This window comes from Rhinoderma darwinii, chromosome 6, assembly GCF_050947455.1.
Source record: "Rhinoderma darwinii isolate aRhiDar2 chromosome 6, aRhiDar2.hap1, whole genome shotgun sequence".
NCBI classification, from domain to species: domain Eukaryota; kingdom Metazoa; phylum Chordata; class Amphibia; order Anura; family Rhinodermatidae; genus Rhinoderma; species Rhinoderma darwinii.
The window spans coordinates 53,265,867-53,289,038 of NC_134692.1; the positions used below are offsets into that span (position 1 = coordinate 53,265,867).

At 43.5% G+C, this 23,172-nt stretch overlaps 1 protein-coding gene across 2 annotated transcripts in view; it reads right to left on the minus strand.

Annotated features, from left to right (window-relative positions):
- VPS8 (VPS8 subunit of CORVET complex) overlaps positions 1-23,172 on the minus strand; it is a 163,298-nt gene that overhangs the window by 115,948 nt on the left and 24,178 nt on the right. For both annotated transcript variants that reach the window (XM_075829729.1, XM_075829728.1), the window contains exons 12-20: positions 17,162-17,221; positions 13,454-13,561; positions 11,281-11,361; positions 11,035-11,205; positions 5,908-5,982; positions 5,645-5,680; positions 4,438-4,528; positions 4,188-4,234; positions 510-599 (exon numbers count right to left, since the gene is read on the minus strand). In XM_075829729.1, the coding sequence (XP_075685844.1) occupies positions 510-599; positions 4,188-4,234; positions 4,438-4,528; positions 5,645-5,680; positions 5,908-5,982; positions 11,035-11,205; positions 11,281-11,361; positions 13,454-13,561; positions 17,162-17,221 (759 nt within the window). The remainder of the gene's footprint in view (positions 1-509; positions 600-4,187; positions 4,235-4,437; positions 4,529-5,644; positions 5,681-5,907; positions 5,983-11,034; positions 11,206-11,280; positions 11,362-13,453; positions 13,562-17,161; positions 17,222-23,172) is intronic.

Below are 23,172 nucleotides of genomic sequence, written 5' to 3' on the forward strand. Positions count from 1 at the left end.
CCTAATAGGTGAGAATCCTAGAGGTGGGATCCCCACCTATCAGATATTGAAGGCATATTCTGTGGATATGCTGTATATGTCTAAGATGGAAAAACCCCTTTAACCCAATTAACAAATTTGTAATGCACATGGGGATGGTCATACAGTTTGGATGAACCTGAGCTACAGTCTTATTTTTGCAGCATCAAACCCTTGTTGTTATAGCCATCAAATTAAAAAAGTGATAACTGCGGATTCAAACAATGTGCTCAGCGCAGTCATTATTAACATTCTCCGACTCGCAACGAAGAGTAGAAGTAAGACACTGTTCGCTCCACATCAGAGCTCTATGTTCAACATATGCGCCGGGAAAACGCTCGGGGCACAAGTCGAATGTACCCATAAGCCCTTATTCACCTGGCGTATAGCAAAAGTGTGTCCTTTGGGCATACACCTGGGCCTGTCAAACAATTATGAGAACTAGGCCTAACGCAGGTATGAGGGTTGCCACAGTCAAAAGCTTTACATACCTGAAAATGTTGCTCCATAATCTGGATTTTACCCTGCTCTGGGCACTTCCTCAGGGCTTTATCAGTGTACTGAAGCAATAATTCAACGATCTGAGATATGAAAATATTACATTACATTTAATAATAAAAATACATTATACATAACTTAGATTGTTCAAACACAATTTAGCAAAGAACCGAAATCCTCTCTCACCATTTCTGTTCCACCTGACTAGCCATGCAAATTTTGGTTAACAATGGTTATATTTGCCCAGCTAAAGCCCTGTTCACATCTGCATTGGGCCATTTTGTTGTTCTGCTCCTTCAGAGGAGCAGAACAGGGGAATATCTGGAGCAACGGCAGCTGACAGATCCCATTGACTGTAATGGGTTCCGGTTGGCTTTCCGTCGGTGTGTCTGTGGTTTTAGTGTAAACAATAGTGCAGCATGCTACACTATTTTTTCCAGTAAACTCTGCCAGATGTGCGACGGAGGCCCCTAACGGAGCTGCCAACGCAGATATATGAATAGGATCCTAAAAGCTCATTATGAAAACACCGGTATATATCTTATGCAGGGGTCCCTCAAGTTACAATGGCCTCAGATTACAATATGTTTAACTTACAATAGACTTTCATTAGCCCACCGTAACTCGAAACCACATTCACCTTACAATGTCCAGATTCAGAAAATCAGTGCATTTATTTTACAGGTAAAGCACCTATGAATCGGCGCATCACATTGGGGAAAAGAAAAAGCGAATCAACAGGTGCTGTATTACTGAAATGCTGCACCGATTGGCTGACTATTAGACCCTCTCTGCAGTACAGTGTTTTATATATGTACTATATATACTACAATGCTATTTATCAGTGCTGCGCTGCCCCCTGCCTGGGCTGCGCGCGCTGCGCTGCCCCCTGCCTGGGCTGCGCTGCCCCCTGCCTGGGCTGCGCTGCCCCCTGCCTGGGCTGCGCGCGCTGCGCTGCCCCCTGCCTGGGCTGCGCGCGCTGCGCTGCCCCCTGCCTGGGCTGCGCGCGCTGCGCTGCCCCCTGCCTGGGCTGCGCGCGCTGCGCTGCCCCCTGCCTGGGCTGCGCGCGCTGCGCTGCCCCCTGCCTGGGCTGCGCGCGCTGCGCTGCCCCCTGCCTGGGCTGCGCGCGCTGCGCTGCCCCCTGCCTGGGCTGCGCGCGCTGCGCTGCCCCCTGCCTGGGCTACGCGCGCTGCGCTGCCCCCTGCCTGGGCTACGCGCGCTGCGCTGCCCCCTGCCTGGGCTACGCGCGCTGCGCTGCCCCCTGCCTGGGCTACGCGCGCTGCGCTGCCCCCTGCCTGGGCTACGCGCGCTGCGCTGCCCCCTGCCTGGGCTACGCGCGCTGCGCTGCCCCCTGCCTGGGCTACGCGCGCTGCGCTGCCCCCTGCCTGGGCTACGCGCGCTGCGCTGCCCCCTGCCTGGGCTACGCGCGCTGCGCTGCCCCCTGCCTGGGCTACACGTGCTGCGCTGCTCTCTGCCTGGGCTACACGCGCTGCGCTGCTCTCTGCCTGGGCTACACGCGCTGCGCTGCTCTCTGCCTGGGCTAAATGTACTGTACAGTGCTCTATCTGTACTACACGTACTGTACACTACCTGTACTACAAATACTGTACTGCTCTCTACCTGTACTGTACTGCTCTCTACCTGTGCTAAATGTACTGTACTGCCCTCTACCTGTACTACACATACTGTACTGCTCTCTACCTGTACTACAAATACTGTACTGCTCTCTACCTGTACTCCATGTACTGTACTGTTCTCAACCTGTGCTACTTGTACTGTACTGCTCTCTACCTGTACTACATGTACTGTACTGCTCCCTACATGTGCTACATGCACTGGACTGCTCTCTACCTGTACTACACGTACTATACTGTTCTACACATATGATACTACTCTATCCCTGTACTACAGGCACTGTACTGCTCTCTACCTGTGCTAAATGTACTGTACAGTGCTCTACCTGTACTACACGTACTGTACTGGTCACTACCTGTACTACAAATACTGTACTGCTCTCTACCTGTACTGTACTGCTCTCTACCTGTACTAAATGTACTGTACTGCCCTCTACCTGTACTACACATACTGTACTGCTCTCTACCTGTACTCCATGTACTGTACGGTTATCTACCTGTGCTACTTGTACTGTACTGCTCTCTACCTGTACTACATGTACTGCTCTCTACCTGTACTGTACTGCTCTCTACATGTGCTACATGCACTGGACTGCTCTCTACATGTGCTACACAGACTATACTACTCTCTACCTGTACTACACGTACTATACTGTTCTATCACTGTACTACACATATGATACTACTCTATCCCTGTACTACACGCACTGTACTGCTCTCTACCTGTGCTAAATGTACTGTACAGTGCTCTACCTGTACTACACGTACTGTACTGGTCACTACCTGTACTACAAATACTGTACTGCTCTCTACCTGTACTGTACTGCTCTCTACCTGTGCTAAATGTACTGTACTGCCCTCTACCTGTACTACACATACTGTACTGCTCTCTACCTGTACTCCATGTACTGTACTGTTCTCTACCTGTGCTACTTGTACTGTACTGCTCTCTACCTGTACTACATGTACTGTACTGCTCTCTACATGTGCTACATGGACTGGACTGCTCTCTACCTGTACTACACAGACTATACTACTCTCTACCTGTACTACACGTACTATACTGTTCTATCACTGTACTACACATATGATACTACTCTATCCCTGTACTACACGTACTGTACTGCTCTCTACTTGTACTACATGTATCGTTCTGCTCTCTACCTGTACTGTACTGCTATCTACCGGTACTACATGTAATGTCCTGCTCTTTACCTAAATTACATTAACTGTTCTGCGCTCTACCTGAACTACATAAACTATTCTGCTCTCTACCTGTATTAACATGAATTGTTCTGCGATCTAACTGTATTAAAGCATACCTCCAATTATACAAACATTATTTCGAAAAACGATTAGGCCCTGTTCACAGAGTTTTTCCGGCGCTGATTTTGACGCGGAAACCGCATCGGAATCAGCACTAAAAAAAACGGCCAAAAATCGCCCCCGCCCCCATCTTGTGAAAAGGAGTAAAAAATTGATTTAGAGCAAATGTTTCCATAAAACGTCATGTACACAGCAATTTTGTGTGAACTGACCTTGTATGATGGCACATGAAGTCTCTATGGATTAGTATTATGACAAATGAATAAACTTTGCAAATCAATTTGTCCTAGTTAAAAAAAAAAAAAACTATCAGCTCCTATGCAGACCTATAGGTTTCCATGGTAACAGACTACAAACAAACTTTGTGAAGTCTGATCCTATAGGAATACACACCATCATCTGTCTCCTAAATTTTTACTAACAAAGATTTAGTAGATTAGCAAGAACAGCTGGTTGACACTGCCATGTGTTGTGGCTCAAAAGATGCAGGACGCACAGCATGTATGTATAAAAAAGGGTATCACCAATAAACCCCTGTAAGATCTATTAAGCTTTGTTAATGTGTCAGAATTTAATTGCATTTGGACGTTCACATTTTTTTTAATATGTAATCTGCAATTTTCTAGTAAGTACTGAAGCCTCTGTTCACATAGAAAATTGGTTGCCTGCCCAGAAGTCTTGCTCTTTCACTATCACATGATCAAATCTTACCTTATCTGCAACCACACTCTTCCTTTTCTTTGGGTCGCCTGACAGACCTACAGAGAGAAAGATCAGACCTGTCACGCCAGGTAAATTATTACAGTATAAAGATTGATTTATAACTTGTCAGTATCTGGACAGTACAATATGTCAACTAGAGCATTTAATAACCATGCTAACAACTCAAAAAGTACTAAAACCGTGCAAAAGAGTGCAATATTAAGAGCACTAAATATGTAAGACGCTTTATCTTGCTTACCAACAACTGCTTTTGCTTTCCCTTCATGAAACGACCATGCTAAAGCTAAGGCTTCATTGTAACAGTCCTGATTCAGCAGATGATCGACTCTCTGAAAATTAAAGGGGTTGTCTACTTTAGAAAATCCATTTTCATATACCCCATTAGAGATTTTGAATTAAAAGAGGGGGTTTCCCTTTCATGATATTCATCTCTTGGCCAGAGCAGCTACAAAAAGCCCCTCTCAGTCTAGAGGATCGGCCCTGTCCTGCATTACACAAGACTACCCATTGATTTGAATGGACAATGTGTAATACTTAGAATGCCCTGTGGTGGCGCTGAAGTGAAACTGAACACTTAGGCCCCATGCACATTACCATAGAATCAATCCGTAATTACGGAGGCATTCATTTCTATGGCCGACGTTCACCTTACCGTATATTTACGGAAAGGTGTCCGGACCGTAGAAAGAATCAGTAAAAAATAGGACGTCTTATTTTTTTATTTTACGGACCACGCTCCCATACTTTATAATGGGAGCACGGCCCGCAAATGGGGACGTCTGTCTGCGACCGGCCGTAGCCGTAATCACCGGCCGGGATTACGGCTACGGCCGTGTGAAGGGGGCCTTACCGCAAGGTTTCCCCATAGATTACAGCTGATCACTTGGACACCCAGCAGAGTGACACTTTGTAATTAGGGGATATTTGTAACGAGTAGGGATTGTCCAAAGCGAACAACCCCTTTAAGAAAAGAAAAACATTGGAACTTTCAGCACTTAAATTTATATGATCACAGTATCTCATTTCCATGAATAGAAATATGGAAAAGGGAAGCAGTTGTCCAGAGCAACCAATTAGATTCCAGCACTAACTTTCCAGAGGATCTTTAGAAAGTGAAAGCAGCAACTTGATTGGTTGCTATTGACAACTTCTACATTGTTACAGTTGCACTAGTTTTGATAAATCCATCGAGTTATAAAAAGCAAATTACTATTTTTCAGTCATTTAATTTGTCTACATGTGATAAACAATGTGAGGCTGTGTGTAACTATATAATATGCATGTAACAAGATCTCTATTACGTTTTTAGCATGATATTATAATGTTAGTATTCACGTCATATAACTGAAAAAAATATATAATATATTTAGATGATACACGTTGTAGTGAAGTGTGACCTAGAACAGAAAATGTACGATGTAAAAGACTTGGAACGTGCAGCTTACCTCGCGCCAGGTTCTCAGCATCATAGCATACACCGACTGTGAAAGACAGAGAAAAACCGTGAGATTGGGACTAGAAACAAGGAAGTCAGTTAGATTTGATGAGAGAAAGAATGATACAGAGAGAGGAAAGAGGCAGGAAATGGTCTGTCTTAAAGCAACAGAAGCATAAAAAGCAAACAACATTTCCCACATCAGCGCAGAACAAACATACGAAATGGAAACACTTTCCACTCATTTTAGAAAGACACGGTCTGTGTTTATACCTTTGTTCCCAAGTAGAATATCTGCCCACCATAATTGCTGATTGACTGGTAACAAGCCTTCTCTCCTACTAGCGCCTGCAAGAAAGAAACAAGTGTTACCATAAAGAAAAAATAGCCACCATTTATTTTCATGGGAAGAACAGTGTTAAGACTGCACTGTTCCTACTACTTAAATTACCACCAATTAACCAATTGTCTGAGATTAGTAAAAATGGTTTAAGCTTTATCCAGAACCAGCGCCACACTTGTCAATGAGCGGTGTATGGTATTGCAGCTCAACCCTATTCACTTAAATGGGACTGAGCTACAATACCAGTAACAGATCATGGACACGTGTAGAGATGTTCCTGAGAAGCAAGAGTTCATACACATTTGAATTAGTTTGGACATTCCTGATTTGGATCTGGTTGAAGAGTACATCTCAAAAGATGCCGGACAGCACCCTATCACCTTCCTTTAACATCCGGAACGGCACTAGGCAGGGCTCCTCGCTCTCCTTCTCTTTTCATCCTTACAATGGACACTCTTATACAGAAAATACGCCAGTCTGAGGTGATTGCTGGCTTGAGAGTTGGTGGTTTTGTATATCATACTGCAGCTTTTGCTGACGACCTGTTGATTCTCACCACCAATCCTGGTCCTGCCTTCCCAGAGATTTGGCGGATCTTTGAGGGCTTTGGCTCTGTATGAAGTTTTAAGATCAACTTCAGTAAGTCCAAAGTCCTAAACGTCTCGGCCCCTCCCTCGGATTTAGAATCCCTAAAAAGGAACTCCCCTTTTAAATGGCCAGATACAGCTATAAAATACCTGGGCATCATGCTGCCCATAGACCAGTCTCTTCTTTACCCCTTAATTTCCCTCTGCTTCTTCAACAGATTAAAGGACGCGATGTCTATTAAACACTCCCGACGCTTCGGTAACGCTAATGTGTGTCACATTCGAGTTCACGCTTGCTGTCATATACAGCGAGATCTCGCGAGATCATGCTGTAAACGACAACAAGCGTGATCTCGAGTAAGAGACACACATTAACGTTACCGAAGCGTCGGGAGTGTTTAATAGGCATCGCGTCTTGGCTGGAAGCGATGTCTATTTACTCTCAAGACACTTCAGTAACGTTTATGTGGGTGTAAGTGACAGCACACGCTGTGCTGAATACATGAATGGAGAGAAGTGCATGACGCTGATTGGTCACTGATTGGTCAGCGTCATATACTTCTCTCCACAACGCCCACTTAGTCAAAAGTAAAACACGCCCAGTTGGGTATTAAGAAAGTCATTAGCATAAAAGCTAAAATAGGTCATAACTTGGTGAAATTGTATCGTTTTTCAAAATAAAAAAAGCACTGCTGTTACCCACATTATAGCGCCTATCACATTATGTAGGAGATAGGGCACTTATAATGTGGTGACAGAGCCTCTTTAATAAAGCTCCTGTAATACCACGCTTCTTACGAAGATGGGAGAAAGAACTTCATATATCTCTGGAGGCTCAGGACATCTCTCAAACACTCCATAACTCACACGGATTCTCTAGATGCATTAGGGTCGAAGAGAATTCATACAAAACTCTTCCCTAGTGATCTGTGTTGGCACTGCAACAAGCATACAGGCTGGCTGTCGCATATTTGGTGGGATTGCCCGCGTGTCCGGCCCTTCTGGCTGGCGATCTCCTCCTTGATCTCATCCATCTACAAAACTACCATAAGATCTAAATGCTGCTCTGGTCCTCTTATGGAAACCAACCTTGGGTTTTCAGCCCTCAAAAATCAACATGGCAACCTTTATGATAACTGCCGCAAAATTACTCATCCCAGTAAAATGGAAGTCCACTGATCCACCTTCTGTTCGAACGTGGGTAGACAAAATGGATCACTTATGTAGGATGGAGGCGCTTGCCAGCTGGGAGGATAGGAAGCATCCCAGATTTGTCAGAATTTGGGGCCCCTGGAGGGAAGCTAGATGTGATATTGTTGTAGACTGTTGACGTCTCTTATATTGGTCTCTAGACGAGCACAGAATTTTCTCATGTAAATAGTTCATGTCCCTTTTTCCTTTCCTTTCTGTGTAACTACAGATTATTGCGATCTGAACTGTTGTACTCCTAACGTAATTTGTTCTTATATATGCTTTCAATATGTAATATTTCGCTACGATTTTGGGTACAAATATGCATGTTTATTGCTTTGTTGTATGTGTTTATACAGGGTGGGCTATTTATATGGATACACCTAAATAAAATGGGAATGGTTGGTGATATTAACTTCCTGTTTGTGGCACATTAGTATATGGGAGGGGGGAAACTTTTCAAGCTGGGTGTTGACCATGGTGGCCATTTTGAAGTTGGCCATTTTGTATCCAACTTTAGTTTTTTCAATAGGAAGAGGGTCATGTGACACATCAAACTTATCGAGAATTTCACAAGAAAAACAATGGTGTGCTTGGTTTTAACGTTACTTTATTATTTCATGAGTTATTTACAAGTTTCTGACCACTTATAAAATGTGTTCAAAGTGCTGCCCATTGTGTTGGATTGTCAATGTAACCCTCTTCTCCCACTCTTCACACACTGATAGCAACACCGCAGAAGAAATGCTAGCATAGGCTTCCAGTATCCGTAGTTTCAGTTGCTGCACATCTCGTATCTTCACAGCATAGACAATTGCCTTCAGATGACCCCAAAGATAAAAGTCTAAGGGGGTCAGATCGGGAGGCATTTCTTCTGCGGTGTTGCTATCAGTGTGTGGACAATCCAACACAATGGGCAGCATTTTTAACACATTTTATAAGTGGTCAGAAACTTGTAAATAACTCATGAAAGAATAAAGTAACGTTAAAACCAAGCACACCATTGTTTTTCTTGTGAAATTCTCGATAAGTTTGATGTGTCACATGACCCTCTTCCCATTGAAAAAACTAAAGTTGGATACAAAATGGCCGACTTCAAAATGGCCGCCATGGTCAACACCCAGCTTGAAAAGTTTCCCCCCTCCCATATATTAATGTGCCACAAACAGGAAGTTAATATCACGAACCATTCCCATTTTATTTAGGTGTATCCATATAAATGGCCCACCCTGTACTTTAAAAATTGTGAGAAATAAAGAATTTACAAAAAAAAATTATTATGTACAATACTGTGTGGTCTGCAAAATAGTATCAACAATTAGGTGTATGGTGGCACTGCTAATTAGCCTTCTGGCACAGCAGTGAGGAATATCTGCAAGATGTCTCCACTGTATAGGTGCTACGAAAAATTTCCTGCAGCACATGCTCTTATTCTTCCATGTGTGAGGCTCCCGAATGGCAGTTAGACATTATTATAGCTGCCAAAATGCAAGTAGATGGCCACCCCTCTTCACCATTGAATTCAGGTGTCTCATTCAGTCCCATCGCCACAAGCGTATAAAAGCCAGCACCTAGCCATGCAGTCGCCTTTACAAACATTTGTGAAAGAATGGGTCATTCTATAGAGCTCACTGAATTCTAGCGTGGTCCTGTAATAGGATGACACCGTTACAAGTGGAACTTCCTCCTTCCTATGTATTCCATGATAGACTGTGAGCGGTATTACAAAGCGGAAACATTTAGGAACCGCAGCAACTCAGGCACAAAGCGGCAGACCACGTAAAGTTACAGAGCAGGGTCCCCAACTCCTGAGGAGCATAATGCAAAAAAGTCGCCAACGCTCTGCTGACTCAATAACTGCAGAGCTCAAAACCTCCTCTGGCATTAACATCAGCACAAAATCTGTGCGCCAGGAGCTTCATGGCATGGGTTTCCATGGCAGAGCAGCTAAATGCAATACTTATCACCAAGTACAATGCCAAGTGTCGGAAGGAGTGGTGTAAAGTACTCCGCCACTGGACTATGGAGCAGTGGAAACGTGTTCTGTGGAGTGACGAATCCCCCTTCTCTATCTGACGGACGAGTTTGGGTTTGCCAAATGCCAGTAGAACGTTACCTGCATGACTGCATTGTGCCAAGTTTTTTGGAGAAGGGATAACACGATGGGGTTGTTTTTCAGGCACTTTAGTTCCAGTGAGGGGAAAATGTAATGCTCCAGTATACCAATTTTGGACAATTGTATATTTATATTTGGGGGAACAGTTTGGGGTTCGGCCCGTTTCTGTTTCAGCATGACTGTGCCCCAGTGCACAAAGCAAGGTCCATAAAGACATGGTTGGGTGAGTTGGATGTGGAAGACCTTGACGGGCCCGCATAGAACCATGACCTCAACCCATCGAACACCTTTGGGATGAACTAGAATGGAGATTGTGAGCCAGGACCTCTCGTCCAACATCAGTGTCTGACCTCACAAATGCTCTTCATGATAAATGAGAACAAATTTCCTCAGATACACTGCAAAATCTTGTAGAAAACCTTCTTAGAAGAGTGAAACCAGTTTTATCTGCAATGGGGAACCAATTCCAAATTAATTCCTAGGGATTTAGAATGGGATGTCATAAAAGCTCCTGCATGTGTAATGTGCAGTTGTCTCAATACTTTTGTCCATAAATATATATATATATATATATATATATATATATATATATATATATATATATATATATATATATATATATAAATAAATGAATGAGAGGACAATATATTCTTCCTCTAGATTTTGAAACTATAATCATAGAGTAAGTTGACCCAAAAACTGAACATTCAAAGTGGGCACAGTCAGCTATGATGAGGTTGTTTTATCAAAATCCTGTGGGTTTCCGGCCAACCAAATTGCACCTGATATACACTTCTGAATACATGTAAAACCGTACATTGTCTAGAAGTGTGTGCCACATTCCCCAAAGGAAGCGTGGCTAGTTAAAGTGTGCCATGCAGAAGCACATTCAACTTTGCTTTTGCAGATCAGTGTTTCAAACAGTACTACGTTAGACTTAATAATTATAAAGTATTGCAGAGTCAGGAATTTGTCACTGCACCCTATCCAGAGGGCTGACAGATACTAAAGGCGCATAGTAGAGATGGGTGAAAGACTTAAACAAGATAAGAAGTGTGCTTACTGTTTGCAACACACAGTCACAAATGGAAGCAGAAGGGGGAACAGCAGAAGTCGTGACTAGAATTGCACTTTAAGTACTACTGGTTGCAAATTTCACTTACCAGAGCCTGGCTCACATTTCCACCTGTAGCGAGAGACTTAAAGTGGCTGCTGTTGTACACCAGCTGAAAATCGGAAATCTCCAGTGTCTCCAGTTCCTCTTGACTCTGCCTGTCAATCACATGGAGTTTTTCTGCACTGTCCAGGATTGCCACTGTACGAGCATTAATCCACTGAAAAATAAAGTATAACTTGTAAAAACAAGCAACCGCATCTAATAAAACGGCAGGTGGCCAGAGAATACTTACTGTGAAATTGATAAGATCATAGTGCAAATGGAGCTGCTTTTGTTTGTTTATATGAATTGCTCCAGATTCATCCCTCTTCACCTGGAGATACAGGATTTCTGTTAATGATACACTAATAGATCATACACAGCAAAAAAGGTATCCATTAGCACTAACAATGAAACTACAAGATGTGGTGGTAAATGCAATGAGGAGATACATAAAATATGCACTAAAAACACCAACATTTAAAAAGGGCAGGACGTGGACTGGGCAGATTCCATCAGAGAATTAAAGCGGTTGTCCGGTTTCAGCAAATGAATGTTATTTTTTTTCTATAATTAAGTTATAACATTTTTCAATATACTTTCTGTATTGATTCATCGTGGTTTTCAAGACCTCTGCATGTTAATGGTGGAGTCAGGAAGAATGGCTATTGGCAGAAGAAGCCCTTGGTGGACAGTGTATATAGACCACAATGTATATAGACTATTCCAATACACTTCAGGTTTTGCTGAAATGCAGCAACTTCTAAAATAACTTAATTTTTTCCTCTCTTTTTATGCCCTAAAAACTAGGAAATAATTTTTTGAACGATACGGACTCAAACAGTACAATTGGAGACACATTTCAGCACTGTAATGTTGGCTCCTGTATTATGAAGACCTCTAATGCAAACACAACTTTCCATTGTTGCATTCCCCTCCTGACTGTATACCACATTCTACATTACTTTTATATATACTGTTCTTACTTTTTGAACTGCTGCCTTGTCTGTACTTTAAAATAGTCTCCATCTTGATTCTTAGATTTCCCCAGCTTTCCCTTCCTTTCTGCTTTGCTATCAATCCCATGATGCTTCAGCACAGCATCACATGACCAGCTAAAGATCATACCATTTCTGCATGCTGGGGGACACTGTGATTATTATTCCCTCTATATTCTCCTAAATAAGCTGAGAAGCCATAAGTATACAGAAAGGGAGGCTGCACTATATTCTTCTACATTATACCTGTGTGACAGGAACCTGTCTAAGTTTCAGTGGTAGCTGATGATAGAAGTTTATGTCCCCCCTGTGGAGAACTAGTGTGGTACAAATTACCATATAGGAAGCCAACACAACAGTAGGCCAGTTGGGGGGGGGGGGGGGGGGCTCCAGGAAAAAAGAAAACCAGCACTGGAATCAAGGAGACAGTGCTATTCAGGTCAGTTAACCAGTTCAAATTATATGACCTAGTGACGGGTCTTCTTTACACAAAAGCTGTGACAGATGCCCAACAGTATGAGCTTTCATGACCCTTTTCATGATGTATCAAATAAGAAAATACCATTAAAGCCTATGGGTGATGGATGACACTGGTAGGCATTCGTTTAACGAATCTGTCACCCATAGGCTATAATGACATTAATGGATTCATCATGAAAAGCTATTAAAAAGCTCATGCCCCATCTGTTTAATGGATTCCTGTGATGGATGGCATACAGTGGCATCCGTCTTTTATAGGCTACCATGCAAAAAAAAAACAAAAAAACATACGTTTACGTTTTTTACTAGCCTACGAGGGATAGAAAAGTGTAGTCTACTACGCTATTCCATACCCTACTCTTTGCGGTATGCCGAGGACCAAAAGGGCACTCCGTCTGATAATAGAACCCTATGACTACGTTTATTGTGTATGTTTATCATGTACGTTGGGAGCTTTCCTGAAGAACACACTAAAAGTAAACAAAAAAACCTTATGTGAACAGGCCTTAAATAGTATAACATTTAAAATATTCCATTTTTATTTTGGGGTATGCCTAAACATTAATTGAGCCTCTATATGCTTTAACACACATTAAGACCCTATGCACAAGACCGTGCCCGTGCCCATTTGCGGGCCGTGCTCCCATTAGAAGTATGGGAGCATGGTCCATAAAATAAAAAAATAGGACATGTCCTATTTTTTACAAAACGTTTCTATGGCACGGACACCTTCCCGTAAATATTCGGGAAAGTGTCTGTCGGCCATAGAAATGAATGAGTCCGTAATTACGGACAAAATCTACGGTCTTGTGCATGGGGCCTAAATTGTCATAACTTGGCAGTCATTTGTTTTATTCTCTCACACAGCGAGGTGATTATTTACAATTCCTCAAAAAGGAATACCTTGACACAAATAAAAAATGTCTAGTGTCCCTTGTATGTTCTTACCAAAAGGAAATGAACTACATCGCCCCTGCAGAAGGCCAGCATGGGGTTTAAGGCCCCCTGCAGGATCACAAAATGCCAGGCTAGAAGTGGTACGCTGGAGGGATCCATCTGTGAGATAAAAGGAAACCGTAATTAAGAAATTCCTGATAAACTTATTACTAGACTAGCAAATGGATTTCTGGTCCTTACAAAGCATTCGTGGGACATCAAAGATAACCTTGTCATCTCTAGAGGGAAAAGAAACCTGTCCTCAACTTCCCATGTAAGCTAATGAGTGAATAATTAAAATGTGTACAATGCACTGGCATAGCTGGCAGCACTTCATTTTATAATGATGCTCTCCATTTCTGGAAGAATTTTTATTTATTTTTTTTTTATTTTAAGATGCATTAGATTTTTATATTGTTTCTTTAACTCTCCTTTTAGTGATATTTTTATGGTTCGCCAATTCCATGTAAGCAGTGGAGCATCCCCTCGCTAGTGAAAGTGCTACGGTGTTATAAATAAGTGCTGTGTTACGACTTTTCTTTCCCCAGGAAGCATTATCCAGGAAGAAGATGTGCATGTTATATTGCTTTGCTGCACTGTAACATTTATTTTCTTTTGGCTGGATAGGCAAAGATGGCTGGCTCGCTGGGTTCTAAATTTACTTGCTGCTGGGATAAACGGCCCAGAAACCATCTTAGCTAGCCGTTTGCTACAACATAAGAGCGCTAGGACCTCGTAACGTGGCTATGACGCATCCTAATACTGGTAGTGGCGCTTAGTGTATAAGAGGTGGTATTCCCGTCAGTGTTCAGTCTGCAGGCCAATGTATTGAGACAAGCTGCTGAGAGAGGTGGCACGAGACTACTGAGAAGCTACTGTTGTGCCAAGTGGCATGTGCTAGGGCCTGAGTCGGTATGGTCCAGGAGCTGCGTAGCAGTGTCGGGCAGGAGCCTCTTCACTTGACTTTGGTGCATCGCTTTGGTTGGTGGGTGACAGAGAGAAGCCTTCTCACGTGAGACAGTAAACATGAAGTGGAGCAACAAGTTAGTGGGTCCAGAAAAGGCCAAAAGTCTGTTCAGGATGTACCCATGCTTCAGAGATGAGTGCCCTTGACTCTGTGCTGTGAATGCCAGCCAGCCCTCCTCCGCCTGCCTGAAAGCTGGAGTTGTACTAAGAGACTGTGACTCTAAATTATTAGATGTATTTGTTTGTGTGCTGTGGCCACGTGTGGAGTTAATGCCCGACTGAGTAAAGACTCTTTTTGCCCTCACTCCTGTCTCCATACCATGCCGGCATAGGGCAGTACACCACCTAGGTCCTTGTTACAGTAGTGTGATCCTTTTTGTTATCAGAAGAATGGTATGTGCCATTTGAGCTATGTATTTTTTTGTGCCCTGATTTGTTTCTCCTATTTCCCAGTAATTAAATAACATTAGATATGGATCTAGTTTTACGGTTACTGTTAAGTGTTTTCCCGAGAGGTTGTGCCCACTTTCAAAAGCCAAGCCATCCCCTTTAAGCTGTATAGCAGCGGTGTGTCAGACATTCTACTCTGTGGTGGAAGAAGTTGATCAGGAGTTTGAAATTGAAGGGACTTTGGTGGAAAAATAGGTGAAATGGTCAGGGACGTTTTACACTAATTTAGAGTAAATACATTTTAAGTACAATCTATTTAAAGAGTGCTGTTCCGCATAATACTAAAAATGGCCATAACTTAGAAGGTACAGCAGTAGCAAAAATTTGGTAAGGTTTGTTTTATATACTTCTTAGCATCAATATTTTGTTTGATTTGATGTGACGGCTATTGCAAAAGTGACAGCAAATAGGTTGCTTTTCTTTATACATGTAACATAAGCATAGAAATGCACATGTGCTGGTTGGTTTGTACTGTTTTTATCTGGGCTCTCGTCAAGGTCAGAACAGGAATCTGTGCTGCAGTCAGAAAAGTAGAAGGAAGGAAGTTAAGCATAGCCAAGAACATCAGTATGGCTCGGACTGTGTTAATGTCCAAACTGCGCTTATGAAAATTTAAAGGGGAAAGATCTACTGCTGTCTCATATATATACAGTACTGAGCAAAAGTTTTAGGCAGTTGTGGAAAAATGCTGCAAAGTTAGAATGCTTTTAAAAATAGAAGTGTTAATAGAAGAGAAATTTAAATCAAATCAATATTTGGTGTAACCACCTTTTGCCTTCAAAACAGCATCAATTCTTCTAGGTACCCTTGCACACAATTTTTGAAGGAACTCTGCAGGGAGGTTCTTCCCAACATCTTAAAGAACTAACCACAGATCTTCTGTGGATGTAGGCTTCCTCAAATGCTTCTGTCCCTTCGTGTAATCCCAGAAAGACTCGATGATGTGGAGATCAGTGCTCTGTGGGGCCCATATCATCACTTTCAGAGCGCTTTGTTCTTCTTTACGCTAAAGATAGTTCTTAATGACATCCTGCTGCAGAATAAATTTGGAGCCTATTAGACGCCTCCCTGATGGATAAGTATCTGCCAGTATTTCTCAGAATTGAGGACACCATTAATTCTGACCAAATCCCCAACTCCATTTGCCGAAACGCAGCCCCAAATTTGCAAGGAACCTCCACCATGCTTCACTGTTGCCTGCAGACACTCATTATTGTACCGCTCTACAGCCTTTCGGCCAACAAACTGCATTCTGTTACAGCCAAATATTAAACATTTTGACTCATCTGTCCAGAGCACGAGCACCTGCTGCTATTTTTCTGCACCCTAGTTGCTATGTTTTAGTGCATAGTTGAGTCGCTAGGCCTTGTTTCCACGTCGAAGGCATGGCTTTTTCGCCACAATTCTTCCATGGAGATCACTTCTAGCCATACTTCTCCGAACAGCAGATGGGTGTACCTGGGTCCCACTGGTTACTGCCAGTACTGAGCTGATGGCACTGCTGGATATCTTCCGATTTCGAAGGAAAGTAACCACGATGTGTCTTTGATCTGCTGCACGAAGTTTCCTTGGCCGACCACTGTGTCTGCGGTCCTCAACGTTGTCCGTTTCTTTGTGCTTCTTCAGAAGAGCTTGAACTGCACATCTTGAAACCCCAGTCTGCTTTGAAATCTTTGCCTGGGAGAGAGCTTGCTGATGCAGTATAACTATGGTACCTTGTGTTTTGTTGCTGTGCTCAGTCTTGCCATGGTGGACCTGTCACATGAAACGGTCTTCCAAAATCTCAAGGGCGGTCACTCCAAATATTGATTTGATTTAGATTCATCTTCTGTTCATTCAGCTTGCATTTTGTTAATTGCTAAAAAAAAAAAATATTAACACTTCTAATTTTGAAAGTATTCTAACTTTGCAGCATTTTTACACAACTGCCTAAAAATGTTGCATAGTACTGTATATATATATATATATTAATGGTTGTAAATTGTTTATGTAATTTAGGTCAAGTATATTTACAATGTGTATTATTTTGGTCGACTTGAAGAAATATAGATTAACTTTTTGAAACCAATTTCGAATTCTGTTCTATAGGTCTTTTTGATGCAACGGTTATATGAAGCCACTTTGACAATGAGCCTCAGGAGCAATCTAATTAAAACAAGGCCTGATGCGATTGCCCTGGTGTCCTTTGTAATTATAGAAAGTGAAGTTCAATATGTCGCCTGCAAAACTCGTAAGATGCTTTACTTTCAAGATACCAATCTTTAATTCGTTGGTATCTGGGTTAATTAAAAAAAGGTCACTTACCCGTCCATAGGGAAACGTCATCCATACTTTCAAAGAAGGTTTTAGACCAATCACCAGTATCTGAAGAAAATTCACATGGGAGCATTAGGAATCAGTACATGAAACAAAAGTAACCAAATATCTGTCATGCAAATGTATAAGAACGCAACAACCAATGAGGGTTTTTATGCTTCCGTACAATAAAATCAGCCGTCCCCACCCAAAAAAAATAAAAATAAAACTGAAAAAAAGAGAGCGATGTCCCTATTGTGCATTAATAACACAGCAGTAAATAAAGGCAAGCAAAACAAAATCGCCTCACACAGTCAGTGGTATGGAATTTTGTATTTGCAACACATTTAGCAACACAAGCTGTTTATGGGTAAGCTTAGACAAATCCGTGGCAAAATCTACATGTGTTCTATACAATTTTTTTGTGGCAGATTTGCAGCTGGTTTAACCCTTTCAAATTGTAAGGTGAAAATCGGCTACATTTCCGCAACATAATGGGCATGCAATGAAATCCGTGCAGATTTTTTTTTTGCTACTTGTGGATGGAGTTTTCAACGTGGCATAATAATGCCTCGCCATACCACCTAATTGCGGATTTGTTTTTGAAAAATTAGGCTAAGCAAACGTTCAGAAACATCCCGTATAAATGGCTGGAAAAATTGTAATACCAACTAGAAGATCCTTCCTGGAGGCTTGGGACAGTATCTACAGCAGCTGTGAACCACTGACCGATTTACAGTATTTTTTAATTACATCATCAATATTTCTATATTTCCTACCTGTTTAATAAACTTAAATAATCTGATTGGTCCCTGACGGCCGTTATACAGTATATTTGTTGTTATATATTCTTCCTTTTTTGGATGGTTGTCTATACAGTACAAATTATTTATGCACATTTAGGCTATGTTCATGAGTTTTTTTACGAAAACAGCGCCGAAAAACTCGTTAAAAACGGCCCTAAAATGCCTCCCGTTGATTTCAATGGGAGGCGGAAGCATCTTTTTCCCGAGAGCGGTAAAACCGCCTTGCGGGAGAAAGAGGGGACATGCCCTATCTTCAGGCGTTTACGCCTCTGACCTCCCATTGACTTCAATGGGAGGCAGAGAAAGCGTATTGTGTTGCGTTTTATGCCCGTGTCGTGCAGGGAGAGGAAAATCTGCCTCAAACTTCCAAATGGAATTTGAGATGAAGATCCTAAACAGAAGACCCCACGCTATTAACTTAGGAGTCCCTAATAGGGGTTTTCCAAACTGGACATCCCCTTTAACCGGTGGGAAGGATTGTGTGTTAAGGTATGTGAACAGGACAACACCAAATATGTCTGAAATTACGGAGCTGTTTTCAGGACAAAATAGCTCCTGAATTTCAGACGTTTTTGCACGTACTCGAATTTTTTGCGGCGTCTTTTACGGACGTAATTGGAGCTGTTCTTCATTGGAGTCAATGAAAAACGGCTCCAATTACGTCCCAAGAAGTGTCCTGCACTTCTTTGACGCGGGCGTAATTTTACGCGCCGTCTTTTGACTACGACGCGTAAAATGGCAGCTCGTCTGCACAGAACATTGTAAGACCCATTGCAAGCAATGGTCAGATGTTTGCCGACGTATTGGAGCCGTCTTTTCAGGCGTAATTCGTGGCGTAAAACGCCTCCATTACGCCTGAAAATAGGTTGTGTGCACATACCCTTATTGTCCTTGATCAGCTGCTATTGCCAGAAGAAACCGTCCGGTAAGTTCTGTTTTCCCCTGCAGTGAAATAAACTATTAAGCAGTGGCCATAGAAAATTGATGGTCTGGGGGCGCTCGCGAGCTGCTAACCAAGATGGCCGAGGTAGCTCCGCGACTCCTGGGCACAACAGCTATCAGACGCTAACTTTTGAGGTGAACTATCTTGCTATCGCACCCCTCTTTTTCCCCCAGACGACCCCCTGCTCAGTTTGTTCATGGTCCGGAAGAATTTAGTGGGGCGAAAGGACTTAAAACCACCAGAGTCCTCCATCCCTGCCCCCCACGCCTGAGAACGCAACTTCTCCCGCCATGTCGGCAGTCTCCGAGGATGAGATACAGGCCTCGCCCGAGCTCATTGCAGACTCGCAAGAGGACGGGTCCCAGCAACCTGAACCACAGTTCACTACCAGAGATGACTCCCTGCTTCTAAAATTTAAACAGCTTCTACAGCAGGAACTGCAACTTACAGCTTCCAAGCTGTCCAGGGATCTTACTCGGGAGATACGGGAGCTGGGAGCCCGGACAAATGTCCTGGAAACTAAGATGGATGACACCATAGAAGTCTTAAATGCGCACGATGCTGAACTCGATTCCCTGAGGGCAGATTTGGATTCCACTATGCTCCGATTAGAGGATTTTGAAAACCGTGCGCGGCGGGGAAACCTTCGAATTAGAGGTTTGCCTGAAACCTACGAAGACCTTAATTCCTCTGTTACTGCTCTATTTCAGGAATTGGCGTCAGGCCTCCCTATAGACAGATTGGAGATGGATCATGTCCATAGATCGCTTGGTCCTAAACGTCAGGATGGTAAGCCACGGGATATAGTGGTGAAACTTACCTACTATGCTACCAAAGAAACCCTGTCACAAAAAGCCAGAGCTGCATCATCCCTGCTGTTCCAGGGTCACGAATACCAAATCTTTGCCGACCTTTCTCCGATCACCATTCAAAAGCGGCGGAACATGAAACCCCTGCTGGCTGTCTTGCAACATCGTCAGATTAGATACCGCTGGGGATACCCTTTCAAGCTCCAATTTTCTGTGGATAATAAGTTCTACTCCGCCAACTCAGCCGACGACCTCAAGCAACTTTTGGTCACCCTGCAACTTTTACCTGCGGAGGCTGACAGACCGAGTCAACTATCTCAAGCGCGCCGTGACAGGCCTCCCCTTCGCCCCATCTGGGAGAAAGTACCTCCACGCAGACCACCTGGGAGATCTGGTGCCATACCTGATGTTCGTGACGACCCTGCCTGATGGATGAGTACTTTCTGCTTGGAATCCTCCTGTGCAGTGGTCTACCCGACCACTTTTTGTTTCCAATAACCTTGGAATGTTACCTCGCCTCATTTGCAATGGTCTACCTATGATGGGGATTGATCTCTGCAACGGGCAGTTAACCTCATTAGGCGAATTGTCTTGTTGTGTTTGATTTCTCTGCCGTTCATTGCATACAAAGTATTTCTGGCATTGCCCGAACTCATTTCCCTCCCTCCCACTTACACATTTATGGATTCTCAGTCTAGCCTGCTATGCATGTCTTGCCTTACCCCTTGGCGGCACTGCATGCATGACCCGCTGGGCATACATTTAAACTGCCACCTATTCTTTATTGACGCCGAGTATTGCAACATATTTGTCTCGGGCCGTGGTCCGGCCTGCCGGGCGCCCCCTGCCTCACAGTTGGGGGTGGTGGTTGTCGGGAACGCGGTCTCCCGGCTCGAGATGCTATTCCATACACTGTGCTTCAATATGCCGCTTCATAGCAATGTTTTTGTTCTTGTGAAATAAGTGATATGGCATACCAAACCTGCCGCCGTTCCATTTTGTGTATTATTGGTTAACTCTGCTTTACACTTGCTGTCAATATACTTACGCTTAATTTCCCTTACTTTACCTCTGCTACACTTTTGGGTTCACCCCAACAAAATGTCGTTACCACACCTTTGTGCCCAGGTGCTGACGACCCCCTGACTCTACAAGTAGTATTACCCGTACTACTGTCCACTTCTCTATGCCGTGTTTCGGGCATTTTCTACTTCTTGATGTCTATGTGCATAATTTTTTCTGTACCCCTTTTTATTTAGTCTGTCTCTCCCTCCCCTTTCTTACCTTCCCTTCTCTCCTTCTCCCCCCGTCGGTCAGAGCTCTTTGTCGGATCATTAGACCTCTCTCATGGCTCCTCCTGCCTTGAAAATAATCTCTCATAATGTCCAGGGATTCAACTCCCCACATAAACGCTCGAAGGCTTTTCATTTCTACAAAGCTAGCCATGCCGATATTGTTTGCCTTCAGGAAACTAGATTCTCTGCCACGTCTAAACCACAACATCTAAGCGCACACTTCCACGTTTTCTATGGCGCACACGCTCACGAAAAGCGGCGAGGAGTAGTTATTGCCTTCAGAAAGAATCTCCCTTTTATATGCAACACGGAAATTATTGATCCCACTGGTCGCTATGTGATTTTAGTTGGCACATTATTTGATGTAGAAGTGACCTTAGTAGGTTATTATGGTCCTAATGATTTTCAAACAGGATTTTTTTCCCACCTATTTAAGCTGGTCGATGCTAATCGACGGGGTCTCTTGGTGGTTATGGGTGACTCGAATCTGGTAATCGATCCTTCAGTGGATAAATCCCCGGCCCCCAATCCATCCACATCCCACACATCCTCCTCTGAGTTCAGGGACATGTTGCACCTCCACGACCTTCACGATCTCTGGCGTGAACTCCACCCCACCACAAAAGATTTTACTTTCTATTCCTGCCCCCATTCCTCTTTTAGCAGTATTGACCACATATTCACATCTCAAAGATCTCTACCACTTTGCTCCTCAGCTAAGATATTAAGCACACCATGGTCCGACCATAATCCTGTGGAGGTTTCTTTTTCTTCCCTAGTCCCACGGGGGCTCTCCTTTAACTGGCGTCTGACTGACTCCCTTTTGTCCTCTAAAGATACTTTCGCGCAAGTGGAAGTAGCGGTAAAGGACTACTTTGACCTGAACGTGGGTTCCACGTCCTCCCCGATTATATTGTGGGAAGCTCATAAAGCCACATTGCGGGGGGCCCTCATTCGACTAGGCTCCATTAAAAAGAAAAATAGAGAACGAAAAATCGCGGATTTATATTGCATGTTAGAACAAAAGGAACATACTTGGAAACAGAACCCCTCGATTGCTAATAAAACCTCGGTAGATGCCACTAGGTTGGAACTGGACCTTCTGTTGACGGAGCAGGTAGAACGCAAACTCAGATGGTCCAAACAGCGATATTACTCGCAAAGTAATAAACCGGTTAAACTCCTGGCCCGTCAATTGAGGGTCCCTGTGTCGCCAAGAGAGCCTATTAGATTACGAACTGCCACAGGTAATGTAACAGCAGACCCCAATAAAATTACTTCCCTATTTCAAAATTTCCTCTCCAACTTATATTCCTCCCCCCCCCCCCCCCCCCCCACTATTTGATTCCTTGAGGGCTGAGGGCTTATTTGCAGACCTGACTTTCCCGGATATCACTCCTTCCAACCTTGAAGCCTTGGAGGCTGAGATATCCGAAGCAGAGGTTCAGGCGGCCATCAAGGAGTTGAAACCCTCCAAATCGCCTGGTCCTGACGGTTTTTCCCCTTTATATTATAAAAAACTCTCCCCACTACTGGTCCCGTATTTAACCCAACTCTTCAATGCCCTCAGAGCTGGTACAACCCCTCTCCCATCAACCCTTCATGCCCACATCGCTATGATCCCCAAACCGCAAAAGTACTCTCTCCAAATTACCAACTACAGACCAATATCCCTCTTGAATACAGATATTAAAATCCTGGCCAAGATCCTGGCGACTAGGATTAACTGCTTCCTTGACGTAATTATCCATGGGGACCAGGCTGGCTTTGTCCCAGGCAGACAGACAAGTGATTGTACGAAGAGAGTTATATCTCTGATTCATGCAGCTCGCAGGAGAAATGTGGCCTCAATGCTTCTCTCACTCGATATTCAAAAAGCCTTCGACACAATATCCTGGTCATACATGGATTTTGCCTTGGGGAAGTGGGGCTTCCAACGTCACTTTATGTCCTGGGTGCATGCCCTCTATTCCAACCCCACAGCCAAAGTTTGCTATGCTGGATATCAGTCTGCTCCTTTTCCTACTGAACAGGGCACTAGACAAGGATGTCCGTTATCTCCCATTCTATTCATTCTGGCTCTCGAGCCCTTGGCTATGATGATACGCCAAAATCAGAACATCAAGGGGTTGGAATTGGCGGGCATGCAACATAAAATGTCCCTTTT